The 14,495-nt window shown below is 36.7% G+C and overlaps 1 protein-coding gene across 2 annotated transcripts; it reads right to left on the bottom strand.

The window, feature by feature from the left end:
- Window positions 1-1,953: 1,953 nt before the first annotated feature.
- LOC149836827 (putative phospholipid-transporting ATPase 9) lies at window positions 1,954-9,453 on the bottom strand. 2 transcript variants are annotated; one of them, XM_090005598.1, is made up of 11 exons: window positions 8,575-9,453; window positions 6,521-7,869; window positions 6,296-6,406; window positions 5,918-6,194; window positions 5,746-5,834; window positions 5,530-5,638; window positions 4,187-4,396; window positions 3,973-4,098; window positions 3,682-3,780; window positions 3,405-3,596; window positions 1,954-2,902 (listed from the first exon to the last, which is right to left on the bottom strand). In XM_090005598.1, the coding sequence occupies exons 1-11, from the start codon at window positions 8,968-8,970 to the stop codon at window positions 2,276-2,278; spliced, it is 3,585 nt and encodes a 1,194-aa protein (XP_089861724.1). In that variant the 5' UTR covers window positions 8,971-9,453; the 3' UTR covers window positions 1,954-2,275. The 2 variants fall into 2 exon arrangements, with proteins under 2 accessions (XP_089861724.1, XP_089861725.1); XM_090005599.1 differs by lacking the exon at window positions 3,682-3,780 and having other exon boundaries at window positions 8,575-9,452.
- Between the last annotated feature and the right edge of the window lie 5,042 nt (window positions 9,454-14,495).

Here is a 14,495-nt window from a genome sequence, read left to right on the forward strand (position 1 = left end):
CAATGAAAATGAAAACTAATTGAACAAATAATGCCAAACTCACCATATCACCAGCAAAACAATAACCATCTTCCCCTGTTTAAGTATAGAGATGACTTTTGATAATGAAGCCTTTTTTTATGATCTCGTTAATGAAGCCTTCAAACCAAGGTTGCCAAACTAGAAGTAGAAGCAGGAAGCGGAAGCGAGAAGCCAGGCATTTTAAAATTTATAGGAAACGGGACACAAAGTATAAATTTAAAAGCAAAACATTAAAAAAATAAAGCAATATAGTAATTGAATAGGAATCAAACAAGAAACAAATAAAAACTAAAATAAAATTGATCATTCTTATATTTCATGATTTTTCAATAAAAGAGTTAATTTTTTGTTAAAATCTAACAATGATGGTTACTAATTTAAAGAAAGTACATGAAAAGTGAGTGAAATCGTGAGAGAAAATACATGAAAAACATGAAACAAAATGTGAGAAAAGCATATAGGAAGCATAGACCATGTGTGTGGGAAGCCTAGGGGAATCGAGATTCCTATAAAGTTTCGGAAGCGAGAAGCATCGCCCTTCTGAAGTGAGTTTTTGGGAAACGAGCTTCTCACCTACCTAAGAAGCTTCTGAGTAAAACCACATATAGTAAAAATGATTTCTTTAAATCTGATCAGACTCTACAACTGTTTGGCCCATATTAATTTATGGAATAAATTTGAAAGAATAGCATGAATCATGCAATTATTTTCAACAATGATCAATCTTGATGAAAAGCATAAGCAATGAATCATCGACATATGCACTGCATCAATTGCATTACATATAGAATATTAGGAAAAGAAAATCCTATGCAGTATAAACACTAACATAGGAAAATAAAATTGAAGAAAATAGGCCTAAAACCTAACTCCACAAAAAGAAAAAAACATTAACCCTAAAACTTAATTATTGAAATGCAACTATTTAAGAAAAAACAAATTAAAAACCTAAATCATAATCCTAACAAACAACAATCATAATTTCATATGCTAATTGAAAAAACCATAATAAAAACCTTAAATGAAATGTTAATTAAAACAAATCACCAAAAACCCTAGCCCTAAAAAAAACTCACGGAGACGAAGTCTTGTTGTCTGCCGCGCTGGAGAGACCTTGCGCATGCAGGTCACTGGCCTGGTCAAGAACTTGAGAGAGAGAGAGAGACCTATGTGGGACATGCGGTGTGCCGAAAGCTGTGTCCGGATGGCGAATGGCTAGAGTCTGGTGGTGTTTCAAGGAGATGCTAGAGAGAGAGAGAAAGAGGTGGTGGTGTCAAGAGTCGGGGTTGGGGTGCGGGCACAATCATGCCTTGCCTTTGGATGGGCCCGAGTGGTGCCCGCCTTGACCAGAGGCACCTTTAATGTGCGCTCCGGGTGCCCACCCTACCCATAATGTGGCTCGCCCTTGGTGTTAACAGGTCGGTTTGGTTTGGACCCCAATGGAGACAAACCCATGTCTAATTTGAGATGATGGTACCGGGGTCTGGACCTGTGTCCAATTGGACCCACAATAAGAAAAACCACATCCGGATCCACATGGACCAGACCCGAACAAAATAATATTTTTTATCTTTTTTACATTGAAAAATTGCAGATCTTAGTTGGAACTCGTGTGTCCTGGATCTAGTATGAAATTTCACAAACCATACCCGGATCCATATATTAATCTGACCCTTAAGGTCTGACCCAGATTCTAATCCAACCTTTCTCATTTATTACCAAACCCTGGCTCTATAGGGTTTGGTACGTGTCGGATCTGGGTAAAACCCGACCCATTGACACCCATACTTGTGAATGCCACCAAGTTGATGGGATGTTAGTAGTTTCAAACCCATGAAAGGCATCCCTTGTGACCCCCCTTTCTAAGAGCTTTCAGGTCTAAACATTTGTTATCCTTGATCCTCTTGATGCTCTTCCCCAAATGCACCATGCTCCTGAAGTCAAATCATGGATTAATTTGAAAGAAAGAAAAAATTACAAGCTGGAGGGATTGCTATCGCCCATTGGATACACAGATGCAACCCAATAAAAAAGGGGTGAAAAAAATTTAAAAATAAAAAATTTACTTCACTAATGTACAGCATCTGAAACTAACCGCTATGCTTGTTCCCTTTCACTGCTTCTTCTCATTCCATCACTTCAAGGGCCAATGGCAGGGTTATGTACAATCTGAAGAGCAGTCACCCGGATAGCTGCTCAAATTTATGTATTATTTTGGCTCAAAAAATTGCACGTAATTTACAACAGTTGATTTTCAAACAATCATTTCTTGGACTTCTTTTTGCGAGTCTTTTGCTAGTCGCCGTGCACTGAAACCAACCGTGTCTACCCGAGAAGATCTCAACCTCACCATCGCACAATATTCAGGGTCATTCTTCCCATACAATCTTATCCATTGGATCACTTCATGGTACATTGGGAAGAATTTCAACTGAATTGATGAATATGTAACATATGGGATGAGAGCTGTGATGACCACAAAGAAGGTAAGAAGCCAGAAGGAAGGGGCAGTGCCACAAGCTTCAATGAAAACTTTGTATGCATTAGTAGATATTGTCGGTGTCATTGAACCGAAGGCCAGAAGGAAAAGATACCATATTGCAATGCTCCCCCATATAAATAGATGCTGTACCCATGTGAAGTAGCTAACTGCGAGTGCCATTTGACAGTTCACAATCCATACTACGCATGTGTACATGGTTGTGCCAAGGATATCCTTGCCTGCAACTTCACCGCCTCTACGAAAGGCCTGAAGTTGCAAGGCACTTGTTGAGAAGAAGAAGACAATAATGGAACTGTAAACACCATTGAACATCCAGCTGAATATCCGTTTCCAACTGAACAGAACGTTCTGGACACCTTGTTGGTATAATAGCGGAAACTGCAGTGAAAACAACACGCGATAAATGAACTTATCATTGCTAGTAAATCATTCAACTCTTATCAGAACTGAGAACTTTTTCAAATAATAATACTCAAATTCTTGATGAACTATGATCTGAGTTCAAAGATCAGTGCAATTTAATAGCAAAGTTGACAATGTATTGGCATCCCAGCTTTCAAGAATTGTTTATAATTCCAGGTTATCCTAGATATGGAAGCAGCATCTACAAAAGAAAGCCAAGGAAAGCATTTTTTGGAGCAAATATGGAGTCATATATCACTCGTATCTATGGATACTTTGATACGACTAGCGTTAGCTCACATTTTTTAACCAAACTTCATGTTCACCATCTGTTATGGGATACAAATGAATCATCATACTTTGTGTTTTATCCAGGAATACCTTTCATAATAGATTCTCCTAAGAATCCAAATCATGTAACATATCGCACAAAACTGAGTAAAATTGAATTTAACCATTGCTCGAGTCATGGACTCACCTGGAGACATAATCTAGCTGAAACGTCTTGGTCAAAAACACCCAAGGCAATCACGGGAAGTGATGTGAAGAAGACATTGTATAATGACATATACCAGTCATGATAGGCAGCTTGACCTGAGAATGATGCATAAGCCTCATACAGGAAAAGTGTGAAACCGAATGCCATATTCTTATAGAAGAAGTAGCATATCTGCAAAGCATCAGATACAATATATTATTACAGAAACTCAAGGGCATAGGAAGCTTTAGCAGTTTAGTTCTGCAAATGGATGTACCATTGAAGAGATTCTCCTGTAACACCAATGTCCATGGACCAGTAGTAAACGCTCTAGAAAACGGAACTGAGCAATAGCTACATCACTGGACATCACTGCCTGGTATTTTCAAGTAGCTCATGTGATTAAAGAATGAAAAGAGAGAAAAAACAGGAAAAAGAAACTAATAAGGACAGCTAGGTTTAAGGAAGGAAATACGGTACTTGATGAAAGGAAAGATAGAAAGAGTAGATATTTAAAGCCTGGATTTAAAGCATTGGAATCTGGACAAAAAAAGATAGTATAGACTACCTGCATTCCCTCAACACCACTAATTCCAACTCCAATGTCTGCTTCTTGGAGCATGCCCACGTCATTAGCTCCATCACCTATTGCTAATGTTGTCTTTCCAGTTACTTCTTTTACCAGCCTTGTTACCTGAATAATTTACACACACTTTAGGTTTCCGACTGGCATGTGGTAATTCGATATAGTATGATTTATTGAGTTGAGAAAAACCACTAACAAGTGCTTTCTGTTTGGGGGATGAACGGCAGCAAATAACTGATGCACAGCCTATTGCCAGCTCCAAAAAATTGATTTTTACGTCTTCTTCAAGGGCAAAGGCCAATGACTTTCCATCAATTATCAATGCAAAAGTATCTGTGCTTTCAGCCATTGAAACCAATTGAGATTTTCCTGCAATTATCTGTTGGACTACACTCGCCTTCGATGCCTGACAAAGTCATCCAAATTGACAATTTAGAAGCTACATGACAACAGAACTACAAAACATCAAGGGAGTTGCATAACATGCCAAAACAAAAAAAGGAAATAGACAAACTCACGGTCACATTTTTGCATGAGTAAGCCAAATAGAGCAGCTAAAAACAGAATACAAACGCCACACAGGTCAACTTGAATTTCTGCAAACTGCTGTCATAAATAGGAAGCTTTCAGTTTGCAGCACAAATCCCAGCGGTAGGGTATATGCCCAAACTGTCACATGCTCCCCCAACAGAACTCAACAAATGCTTTTCTATAGGAAGCCATGAACATATGACAAGACTTCACTTGCACTGTCCGACTATTATTGCATCTAAAACAAGTTAGAAAAACTTGATCGACAATCATCATGGATACTAAAAGTAATGCTTTAGATCAATGTTTAGAGCTAGGAATCAATTCAGAACATGGACATCAACCCAAATCATCTCGACCAGCAGTCCATAAAAGGTTTTAATAGGAGCAGCAAAACAACTCTGTTTTAATCGCTTATCTTATTTTGCTATTTATGTTATGTGTCTGCTTTTCTTCATTATAATATTCTATGCATAAGGTTAGTCCCAGATTGGTGATTGTAACTGTGCTGTGTATTTCCTTTTTTACAAAAGTGTTTGAATCTTAGTCTGGTACCGAGCCTCTACTTATGGGAAGCACTGGTTTAACAGAGACAATCTTAGGTTATCCATCATGTCCGTGCCTTGACAGCTACCTTTCTCCTAAATATTTTGCAATTTCTGTATAGGTTCTTTCAAGATTTTTATGTAATTACACCATGATTGCTTACGGTCACACAATACATTCGTGGCTCTAATAAGATCACTGAAACAACAACCAGTTTGTGCAGTCTGTACTCATCAGTTAAATTTGACCAGCATGCATACAACTCTATATCCAAAGAGGCGCCAGTTTAACCATACTGATTCAAGAATGGTTTGAAATCTTGAAAATATTTCACTTATAATCTGAAAATATAATAAAATAACTAAACTTTTTTGGAGAAAAATGAACATATTATGATATTAATGATGGAATAGTTTGATAACAAAAGTTTCCAAGATCATGATGGAAATATTTTGTCTTTACCTTTACAATTGCATCTTTGTCTCCCTGTTTCTCCAACATTTTGATTTCTGGTGTATCCAAGGTGATGATTATCTGCTCCATTCCTTGCCTGAGAAGGCTACATGCAAAGCTGCAAATGCTCCTCAAGTCAGAAAACGTATCTATGTAGTTATAAGAAACCAAGTCATTCATAAATTTCAGTAAAGTCCTTTATGATTTTTGCTATAAAAAACGTACCCAATATTGATTGCAGTTTCCATCTTGTCTCCAGTCAGAACCCATATTTTTATCCCTGCTTGCGCTAGCTTGTCAATACATTCAGGAACCTGTAATAAAATTGAAAGAAAATAAGTGCCAAAAATGAAAGATAAAAACCATACTTATGCATTTCTCAAAGTCTGTTACTGACCCCCTTCTGCAGTTTGTCTTCAACAGCAGTTGCACCAAGAAGAATCAAATCCCTCTCAATTTTATCAGCCACTTCATCAATCTTCTCATCTCGATCTGCACTTACTGAATTCTTAGCTTGAATAAACTCCTCAGTAAATTTCTTATACTCCTCTTCATCAAGTTCGCGATATGCAAGTACGAGAGTTCTCAAGCCAGCATCAGCATACTCATTGATATGTTCCCTTGTTTTCTCCTCAAACTCCCGCCCTGCTTTTGCAAGCCTTTCAAACATGACACTGCCCATGAAGATGTAAACAGAAAAACATTTTCACATAAGATAGTGTGAATCAACTATGACTAAATCATAACTAGTTTTCATGAGTTTTGTGTCACAAACCTGTCGGCACCCTTAGAGAGCAGAAGTATCTTATTTTCATCATTTTTAACGATCACAGACATTCGCTTCCGAGAGCTGTTGAACTCTATAACATTCAAAAGTTCATATGACCTACAGAATAAAATTTTGATCAGAGCTTAGGACAACTTGAACAGCAACAACACAGATAAGGATGCAACAAAGGATGCAAACCCGAAGAAGAAAATCAGGCAGTTCAGTTCTGACCTTTCAACTTTCTTTTCAGATATTGGATCCAACTCATGCAATGAGATGCTTGTCTGCATCCTGTTAAAAAATTCAAAACCCAACTCTCTTGCTGCAATCACAAAGGCGGCCTCATCTGGTGATTCAGCTTCATATGTAATCTTGCCAGACTCTTCATCCACTTCAGGAATAGCAGTTTGGCAGATGGCCAATACACGAAAGAACTTCTGAATGACATCTGAATGTGGTTCATTGACCCAACTGCCATTCATAATGCGTTCATCCTTGAAATTGAAGCCTTTAACTGGTGATTTTTCATCCACGCTGTCATCTCCAGTGTCTGATGATGATAGCTCGGGGGCAAGGGGTGATCCTATCCTTTTAGCCATAGCTCTTTCAACCTCTGTTATGCCATGGCCATAAGCAACACCAGCTATGGTGCACTTCAAGAACTCCATTGAGTTGCATGTCAGGGTACCTGTCTTATCCGAGAGCACAGTGTCAACTTGACCAAGTTCTTCATTCAGATTTGACGTTCGAGCATGTGCAGGCCTATCATACTCTTCACAGTACATTTTCTGGTCTCGGTTGATGAAAATGATTTGGAGAACTTTAACAAATTCTATGGAAACATAGAGGGATATGGGAATGAAGTAGCTGTACAACATCAAAGCTGTCAAGAAATGTAAAATAGCTGCTAGGGTTGCCTTTTCTGGATTAAAATATACAGTGGCATCATCTGGTCTGAGATACCATCTCTTCATCCTGCCATTCTTGAGATCCTGTTTGGTCCAGATGCCAAAGAAGATAGATCCAATAGCAGAGATCACAACTAACATGGAAAATAGAAAATAAATAATTTTGTCCATTTTCCTTTCGATTTTACTCCTCTTGGAAGGTGGTTCAGTAGAATTCTGAATAACCTTAGTGTCATGTCCAGTGAAGATGACGACACCATATATATAGTCAGTGTTACGGAGTTTTGAATCCCTAAGAAGAATTTGCTGGGGTGAAAGAGGGTACTGCTCATCTCCATAAAGCATGCTTCCCACAAAAGAATACAAGTTTGCATTTGGGTCTTCACATTTGATCGTTGCCTTGAACTGCTGGAAATTAGATTCATCATGTAAGCTAGAAGTCACATCTAGTGCTTGCTTCAACTTCAAATTTGTCTCGCCATCAAGATTCATTGTCTCTACATAACAGATTGCATCATCATAACTTGATGAAAGCAATAGGAGATCAGCAGGAAAGAAGTCACCCTTCTCCACTTTCACAACATCTCCAACCTTCAAATTCTTCCATTCGGTATAGTCAAAACTTCCATCTCCTAGGTGCACTTTTACCTTCCGATTATTGACCTCAACATCCTGCAATGCAACACTTCCAGGCATTAAAGTTTTTTTTTTTGAATTAAAGTAAAAAAAGGAAAGCAGAACATGAAAGAGGAAGTTGTCATAAGAAATCACGCCCCAGCAGGGACTTCCTGGCATTAAAGTTGTTTATGAATGCCATGATTTTTTTTTCTTTTGCAAATTCTGCAAATCTTAAAGATCAAAACGGCATGCCTGTTAAAATAAAAAAGGATCAAAGGGCATATCATTATTGATATAATAGCTCCTGAAAGTTTTGAAATGTTTGAGGGAGCCTTGTTTCTAATTCAGTAAAAATGAAAAGGAAGAAAAAGATGACCAGCGATGTACCAAAATTAGTATTATTTTCTGCCTAATAAATTGCATAGCAGATATTATATCCCCATCATGCCTATTTTATCACATAAAACCCAACCTTGTGCAATTTAATATCTGACGCAGTTGTTTCAGTGAAACTCTATACAATAAATTAACCGAATCATATTATACCTAAATTATCCGGCAGCAAGCGATATTCACTAACTAAAATTGTCTAGCTAACCTATCGAAAATAAATATCTTCAGAAAAATTGGACAAAACCATCATCAATTATAAAAGCGCAAAGAGAGAGAGGTGGTGGTGGTGGTGGTGGGATGCGTTAGACTGTGGAGGACAAAGCGAAAAATAAATCGACAATAACAAAATTAGGCTATAACACTCACCTGTTTGAATCTTCTCCAATCTTCTATGGCTTCTTTAGCCATGGTGACCCCAATGACAAAGACCAGAGGTAGCAGAGCACTGATACCCGTGTAAGGAGACAGTGGAGTGAACGCCAAACAGGCAGCGAGAAGAAAGTAAATGTTTGCCACCCTCCTGAATTGCTCAAATAAGGACTTGGGTATGAATGTAGCCATCGTATACTTGGTGGTGGACACATAATTGGTAGCATAATTGCGGGGTCCGGCTTCGAAACAGTTAGGATCATTACAGATCACCACTCTGGAGAAACCCGGCCCTCCCACCTCTGCTTGGTCGCTCCTCAGAGACGATTTGCCGCAAGCATAGGTGTAGATCTTGCTAAATCTGACCCTTCTCCTCCTATCTCTGCCACCCATCTCTTCAAATTTACAACACCAACAACCAAAGGGGAAAGGAATCTGCTGATGCTTCCTCTAATGCCTTCCTAAAAACACAGCCTCTTGCTTATCATACGACCCTCACTCACCCCTCAAAAAAATTAACGACTACCCACCAAGAAAAAAATAGAGATTGCTGCTTCCTTTGGCCTTTTTCCTTTAAAAATTTAGAAGAAAGCTACCTTTTATTCGATGAAAACAGAAAACCCACGTTAGAAACTATTAGAGTCCCAACCAATGTAGGACTAGAAATAGAGTTGTACTGTGATAGAATTCTGGCTGCGAGGAATGCTTCATTAGGTTGGGTTGACCAGGGAATTGCCGGGTTCGTCTGACTTTTCTCAGCAAGAGGAAAGAGCGGGGGAAGGAGGAGACGAAACGAGTAGCGAATCCGAGTGGTTTCTTGGGGCGTACCTTTGGATTTTGATGCAAGGAAATCAAAACCCAGCGACTCTTCCTCCCATATATATCTCTCCCTCTCCTTGATCTCATGGTGAGCACCATCAAATCAAAACTCATTTAACACTAGCCAAAGAAGAGGTGGGGAATGGATGGGAGAAGATTTCCACAAGGTTGGTCAATGAAATCAGGAGACCCACATTTTCATTTAAAAAAAATACATTTCTCTCTCTCTCTCTCTGAAGTCTGATGTGAACGTTTAAAATATTGCCATCTTCATTAAGTTTGTGCTTGGAACGTTGATGATTAGGAGAGGAGCAGTAAATGAGAAAAACAAAGAATTCAATCTCATTATCTGTTTGTGTGAGAGATTTTTAAGAAAACAATTCGTTGGTAGCTGTGACTTTGGTTGGTTGATGAATAAACAAAGTGGGGAAAATCATCGAAGGAGCTATAGGGACGTCATCATCTGCGAGGGAGAGGACGGTAGGACGTAAGGGGAGGGATGGCTGGTCAAGGCAGACCGGTAGAGGGAGAACGAGAAGAGCGAGAAGGGAAAGGTGGGACAGCTTGGTATATTCTTTTCTGCACATGCCCACAACGCCCTTCATTGTTGTCAGCAATTATTTCACCCTTAGGGGTGTCAACGGGTCGGGTTTACCAGGATCCGACCCATACCAAACCCTATAAGGTCATGATGATAAATAAGAAGACCCGATTAAGACTCGGGTTCGGGCTCAGACTAGAAAAAAGTCCGATTAATACATGAATCCGGATAGTTTGTGAAATTTTATAACAGACCTGGGCCGGACCCGAGTTTTACCGTGTATGGCCCCCAGGCCGGGTTCATGTATTTCTTATCGAGTTTGGGTATGGTTTCTCTTATAATGGGTTCAATTAGACTTGGGTCCGGATTGACACCCTTCCCCCTCGTTTCCTTTTTTGTCAAATAAAATTATCCCAAAATTGTATCTGTGTTGGAATTTAGGAAATTACTGCCACTCTTCCTTCCCTGGACTATTTGAACACCAATATAGTCAAATTGACCCTTTATCTCCAAAAAAAGTAATAACATTTAAAAAATAAAAAATGAACTTTTTAAGAAAACTTAAGAAAATAAAAATTGAATTAATTAAACAAATATTTACATTTTTATTGGCTGGATAATATGCCACATTTTGTTAGTAAAAAATGCTGAGATTTGTCACGGTCAATACCAGATCCGACTAATTGGATATTGGCCAAATGGATTCGAATTTACATGGAGAAAAAGCTCGTACTGAATCTGTCATTTTACATGTAATCAGATTTGGATGTCTCTCAAATCTAGATATCCATCGGATACTGTTTTAGCTTACCGATCCAATTTGGTCAAATTTCAGACAAAATCCAATTCATTGGCATCCCTACATTCAACGAACAACTGCTAATAATTTACATTGAAAGGTTTACATGTTGAACACAATTTTGGAAATTACTACCACTTTCCTTCTGCACATCAACAGAGACCAAATGACTCTTTATCCACTGAGCTTTTAGACGACTCACATTGGAAGGTTTGCACGTATAAGTATTAAATCTAACACCACACACTTTTTGAAACTATGTCACAAAGACACGTGTATGACTCGACTCCCGACGCAAGAAGTCGTGAGCTTGTAAAATCTTTTTTAAAAAATAAGACATGAGAAGACGGATTTTTTCTATGTTTTATTTAATAAAAAAATTTTTATTATATAAAAATCAATTTTCCTTCAATTCCACTCTTGATTGTCCAATGACAGGCAAATCCAGCCGGATAATTTACCGACTGACAACTTTGTTTCCCTGTACCCTGATTCAGCAGTCCACGAGGCCGAGACACATGTAGCTAGAGTAGAAATATATATATATTTTTTTAACATACTTAAGGTTTGATGATGATTGTCTTAATGACAACTTGACCTTAAATACATTAAAAACTATTAAAATACATTTTTTAAAGAAAAATAATAAAATATCAAAATAATATATGTACGTGTCCGGGTCGTGTCAGCGTGTCATGACATGTCCCATTCGTGTTATATAGATGCACCTGGCCAAAACGGAACGATCCTTGAGACATAGTTTTAAAGTTGGTAGTGTGGATTTATTTGGTTAATTAGGCAAAGGTTTTTGGTTGAACCCTTCTTGAATTATATCCTAAAATGGGTGGGCCCCCTATAGAGTCAAGTGCTTTTGGAAGAAGGTATGTCATTTAGAAATTAGTGCAACTCCCACTGATGGTGTCAACTTAACAAAGTCTTTAATAAGGGGCAGCTAATTTTGACAATTTCTTCTTTTTTTTTTAAAGGCAAGCTGAGATTAGGCAGACCCCTACCAGTTATATAACTATACCATTGGGTTTTGAACCTGCGACTTCCCAGCACAAAGTGACGTGCACTAGCTGCTCTTACCAGACAAGCCGAGCCCCGTTGGTCAATTTTGATAATCTTGTGGCTCAAGATCAGTCAATGTAAACATGAGGGCTCGAGAGTTGAGATCAATCGTGCTCCGCGTGGGCCATGCTTAGACTCAACGCAGCATAGACTTCAAAAATTTCCGCTCAAAAGCCGTGTTCCCTTTTTTCTTGTTATCTTCGGAATTACACAAAAGTTCATTAAAAGCAGGAAATATCGGAGTTGACTCACACAATAATATTATCTTTAAAGGTTTTCTTGGTCATTTCAGTAGGTTGAATGCAAGTTAGTGATAGTGAGAGGGAGAAAAAGAGAAGGCAGATCACATGGTAGTTTTCATCTCTCGTGTTTTAAGTTATTATGTTCTTTTTTTTTTTTTATGGCGAAGAACCTTCATCGAGAAAATGGGTCAGCCTTCTTATGGGTTAAACCCACCTAAGCCCTTACGATGTCCACCAATTAATAGCACCAACACACCCTGTGAGAGTTGGAACCTAGGATGAAGGGGTCATAACCTTATTCTTGTGACTATATATATGTGCAATGCATTCATGCTAAATGGGTTTTTTTGTTTTATTTTTATTTTTTCATCGTACATGTATGATATATGTAGTTGGTTTTATAGGGATTAGCTTTTGAAGCATTTTATTCCAACACATGGGTGGTTTTTATAAGGTATGAAAAATCAACTGTCCAAAATGTTATAAATTTTTGAGGCTCTAAATATCATTTTTTTATCGAAAACACATGATCCAGGTATGGATTCCTAGTAAATCGACCATGCCCAACACATTTATGAGGTAGGAACCGTGAAAAAATAACAAAAAAGCTGGAAAAACTATTAAGCATGTTTTATTTTTTAGTTAAGTATATAGATTTTAAATTCTTCGATGATATATATGACATTGCTACCTCAAGCTAATGAGATGCAGATATTGGCTAACGGAATTAAGTATAAGGGTATGAACCTTGAATCATTTTAGGTAGCTGTAATTATTGGTAGATTGTTCACATCTTGAAAAGATTATTAAATGAATTAAAAGATAAGAATGAAAAGTTTACCTTAGAATAACTTTTTTAACATCTTAGAATTGAGGAGGGAGCTCGATCTCGAGATAAAAAAAGATGATATAAAAGAAGTTTGTGTTAAGGTAAACATGATTGAATGCAAACCATAATTCAAACCCGAACTTAGGAATGTGAACAAGTCACTACTAAAAAGAAAAATTCTATTTTTTGCTATACTTGTAAAAAATCAGATCACTACGCGAGAGAATGTTGATACAAGAAAAAATTTTAAACCAATAAAGCTAATAAACCCAATTATGACTTAGTAATTATAGCTAGTAAGATATTCATGATTAATTCGAATAAACGGTGATACATGAATTCCAAATCAATGATCTATTTATGCAATAATAAAAGTATGTTCAAAACATTCAAAACCATGACGGCCATAAGATTTATATGAGAGATAAAATGAAGCTAAGCTTCATGAAAAAGAAAGTATTTCACCTTCGAAAAATGTTTAACTCTCTAAAAAGTGTATAATGTACCTACCGTCATAAATAATTTTGTATCTGTCTATCTACTTACAACTCATAGTTTCAAAGTTGTAATAAAATTTGGCAGTATTATATTGTCGAAGAATTATAAGTTTATAGGCAAAGGCTATACTACCAATGAGTTGTTCAAACTCAATTTGAGTAATAAAGTTGATTATGTTTCTGGTTATATGCTTGACTCATATGATTTATGACATGCCAGATTATGACATGTTAATTATAAGTCTTTGAGAAGCATGGGTAACTTGAGACTTATTCTTAAATGCAAAACTGAACATGTTAAAAAATGTGATGTTTGTATTCAAGTAAAATTTGTAAAAAAGTCATTTCAAAGTATTGAAATAACTTCTAAACTATTTGATTTAATGCACAATAATGTGCGTGATTTGAAATATACTCTAATTCATGGGGGTAACAATTATTTTTTAACCTTTATTGTTGATTTATCAAAATATTCATAAAAATAAAAGACGAATCATTTGAAAATTTTAAGGTATTCAAAATAGAGGTAAAAAACTTTTATAATTACAAGATAAAGTCTTTTAGATATGATATAAGTGGTGAATATATTTCAAATAAGTTCATTGAATTTTGTGAGATTCATAGAATATAGATAAAATATCGATTCATATACTCCTCAACATAATGGTGTAGCTGAATGTAAGAATATGATACATATAGATATGGTTACTTCAATACTTATTAGTTACAGTATTGATTATAATTTATGGGGGTGATGCATTGTTTAATTTATGTCATATCTTAAATAGAATTTCATATTCTAAGTCAAACATTACATTTCATGAACTTTGAAAAAGGAGAAAACTAAAATTTAAATTATTTAAAAGTTTGGGGTTGTATTGCTTATATAAAGCTTACTGAACCAGAATTAACCAAACTTTGTCAAAAAACAGAACATCTATCTTTATTGGATATTCTCAAAATAGTAAGACATATAGATTTATAGATATTGAAATCATAGTGATTGTAAAATCAATCCAAACTAGATTTAGAGAAGATTTAACTTTAAAATCACTTGAAACTTCAAAAGTTATTGAAAATAATCAAAGAAAAAAAATTATAAGCCTGAATATCTTGAAAT

The sequence above is a fragment of the Nuphar pumila genome, chromosome 5 (genome assembly GCF_984573655.1).
Source record: "Nuphar pumila chromosome 5, dmNupPumi1.hap1.1, whole genome shotgun sequence".
Classification (NCBI taxonomy): Eukaryota; Viridiplantae; Streptophyta; class Magnoliopsida; order Nymphaeales; family Nymphaeaceae; genus Nuphar; species Nuphar pumila.

What these genes read in the sequence shown, in the direction of transcription:
- LOC149836827 (XM_090005598.1), bottom strand. Translation starts at nt 8,970, where the DNA reads ATGGGTGGCAGAGATAGGAGGAGAAGGGTCAGATTTAGCAAGATCTAC. An exon ending in TCTGAAAAGAAAGTTGAAAG is followed by an intron (nt 6,407 to 6,520) that starts GTCAGAACTGAA and finishes TTTATTCTGTAG; the next exon opens with GTCATATGAACTTTTGAATG. An exon ending in CCCCCAAACAGAAAGCACTT is followed by an intron (nt 4,099 to 4,186) that starts GTTAGTGGTTTT and finishes TAAATTATTCAG; the next exon opens with GTAACAAGGCTGGTAAAAGA.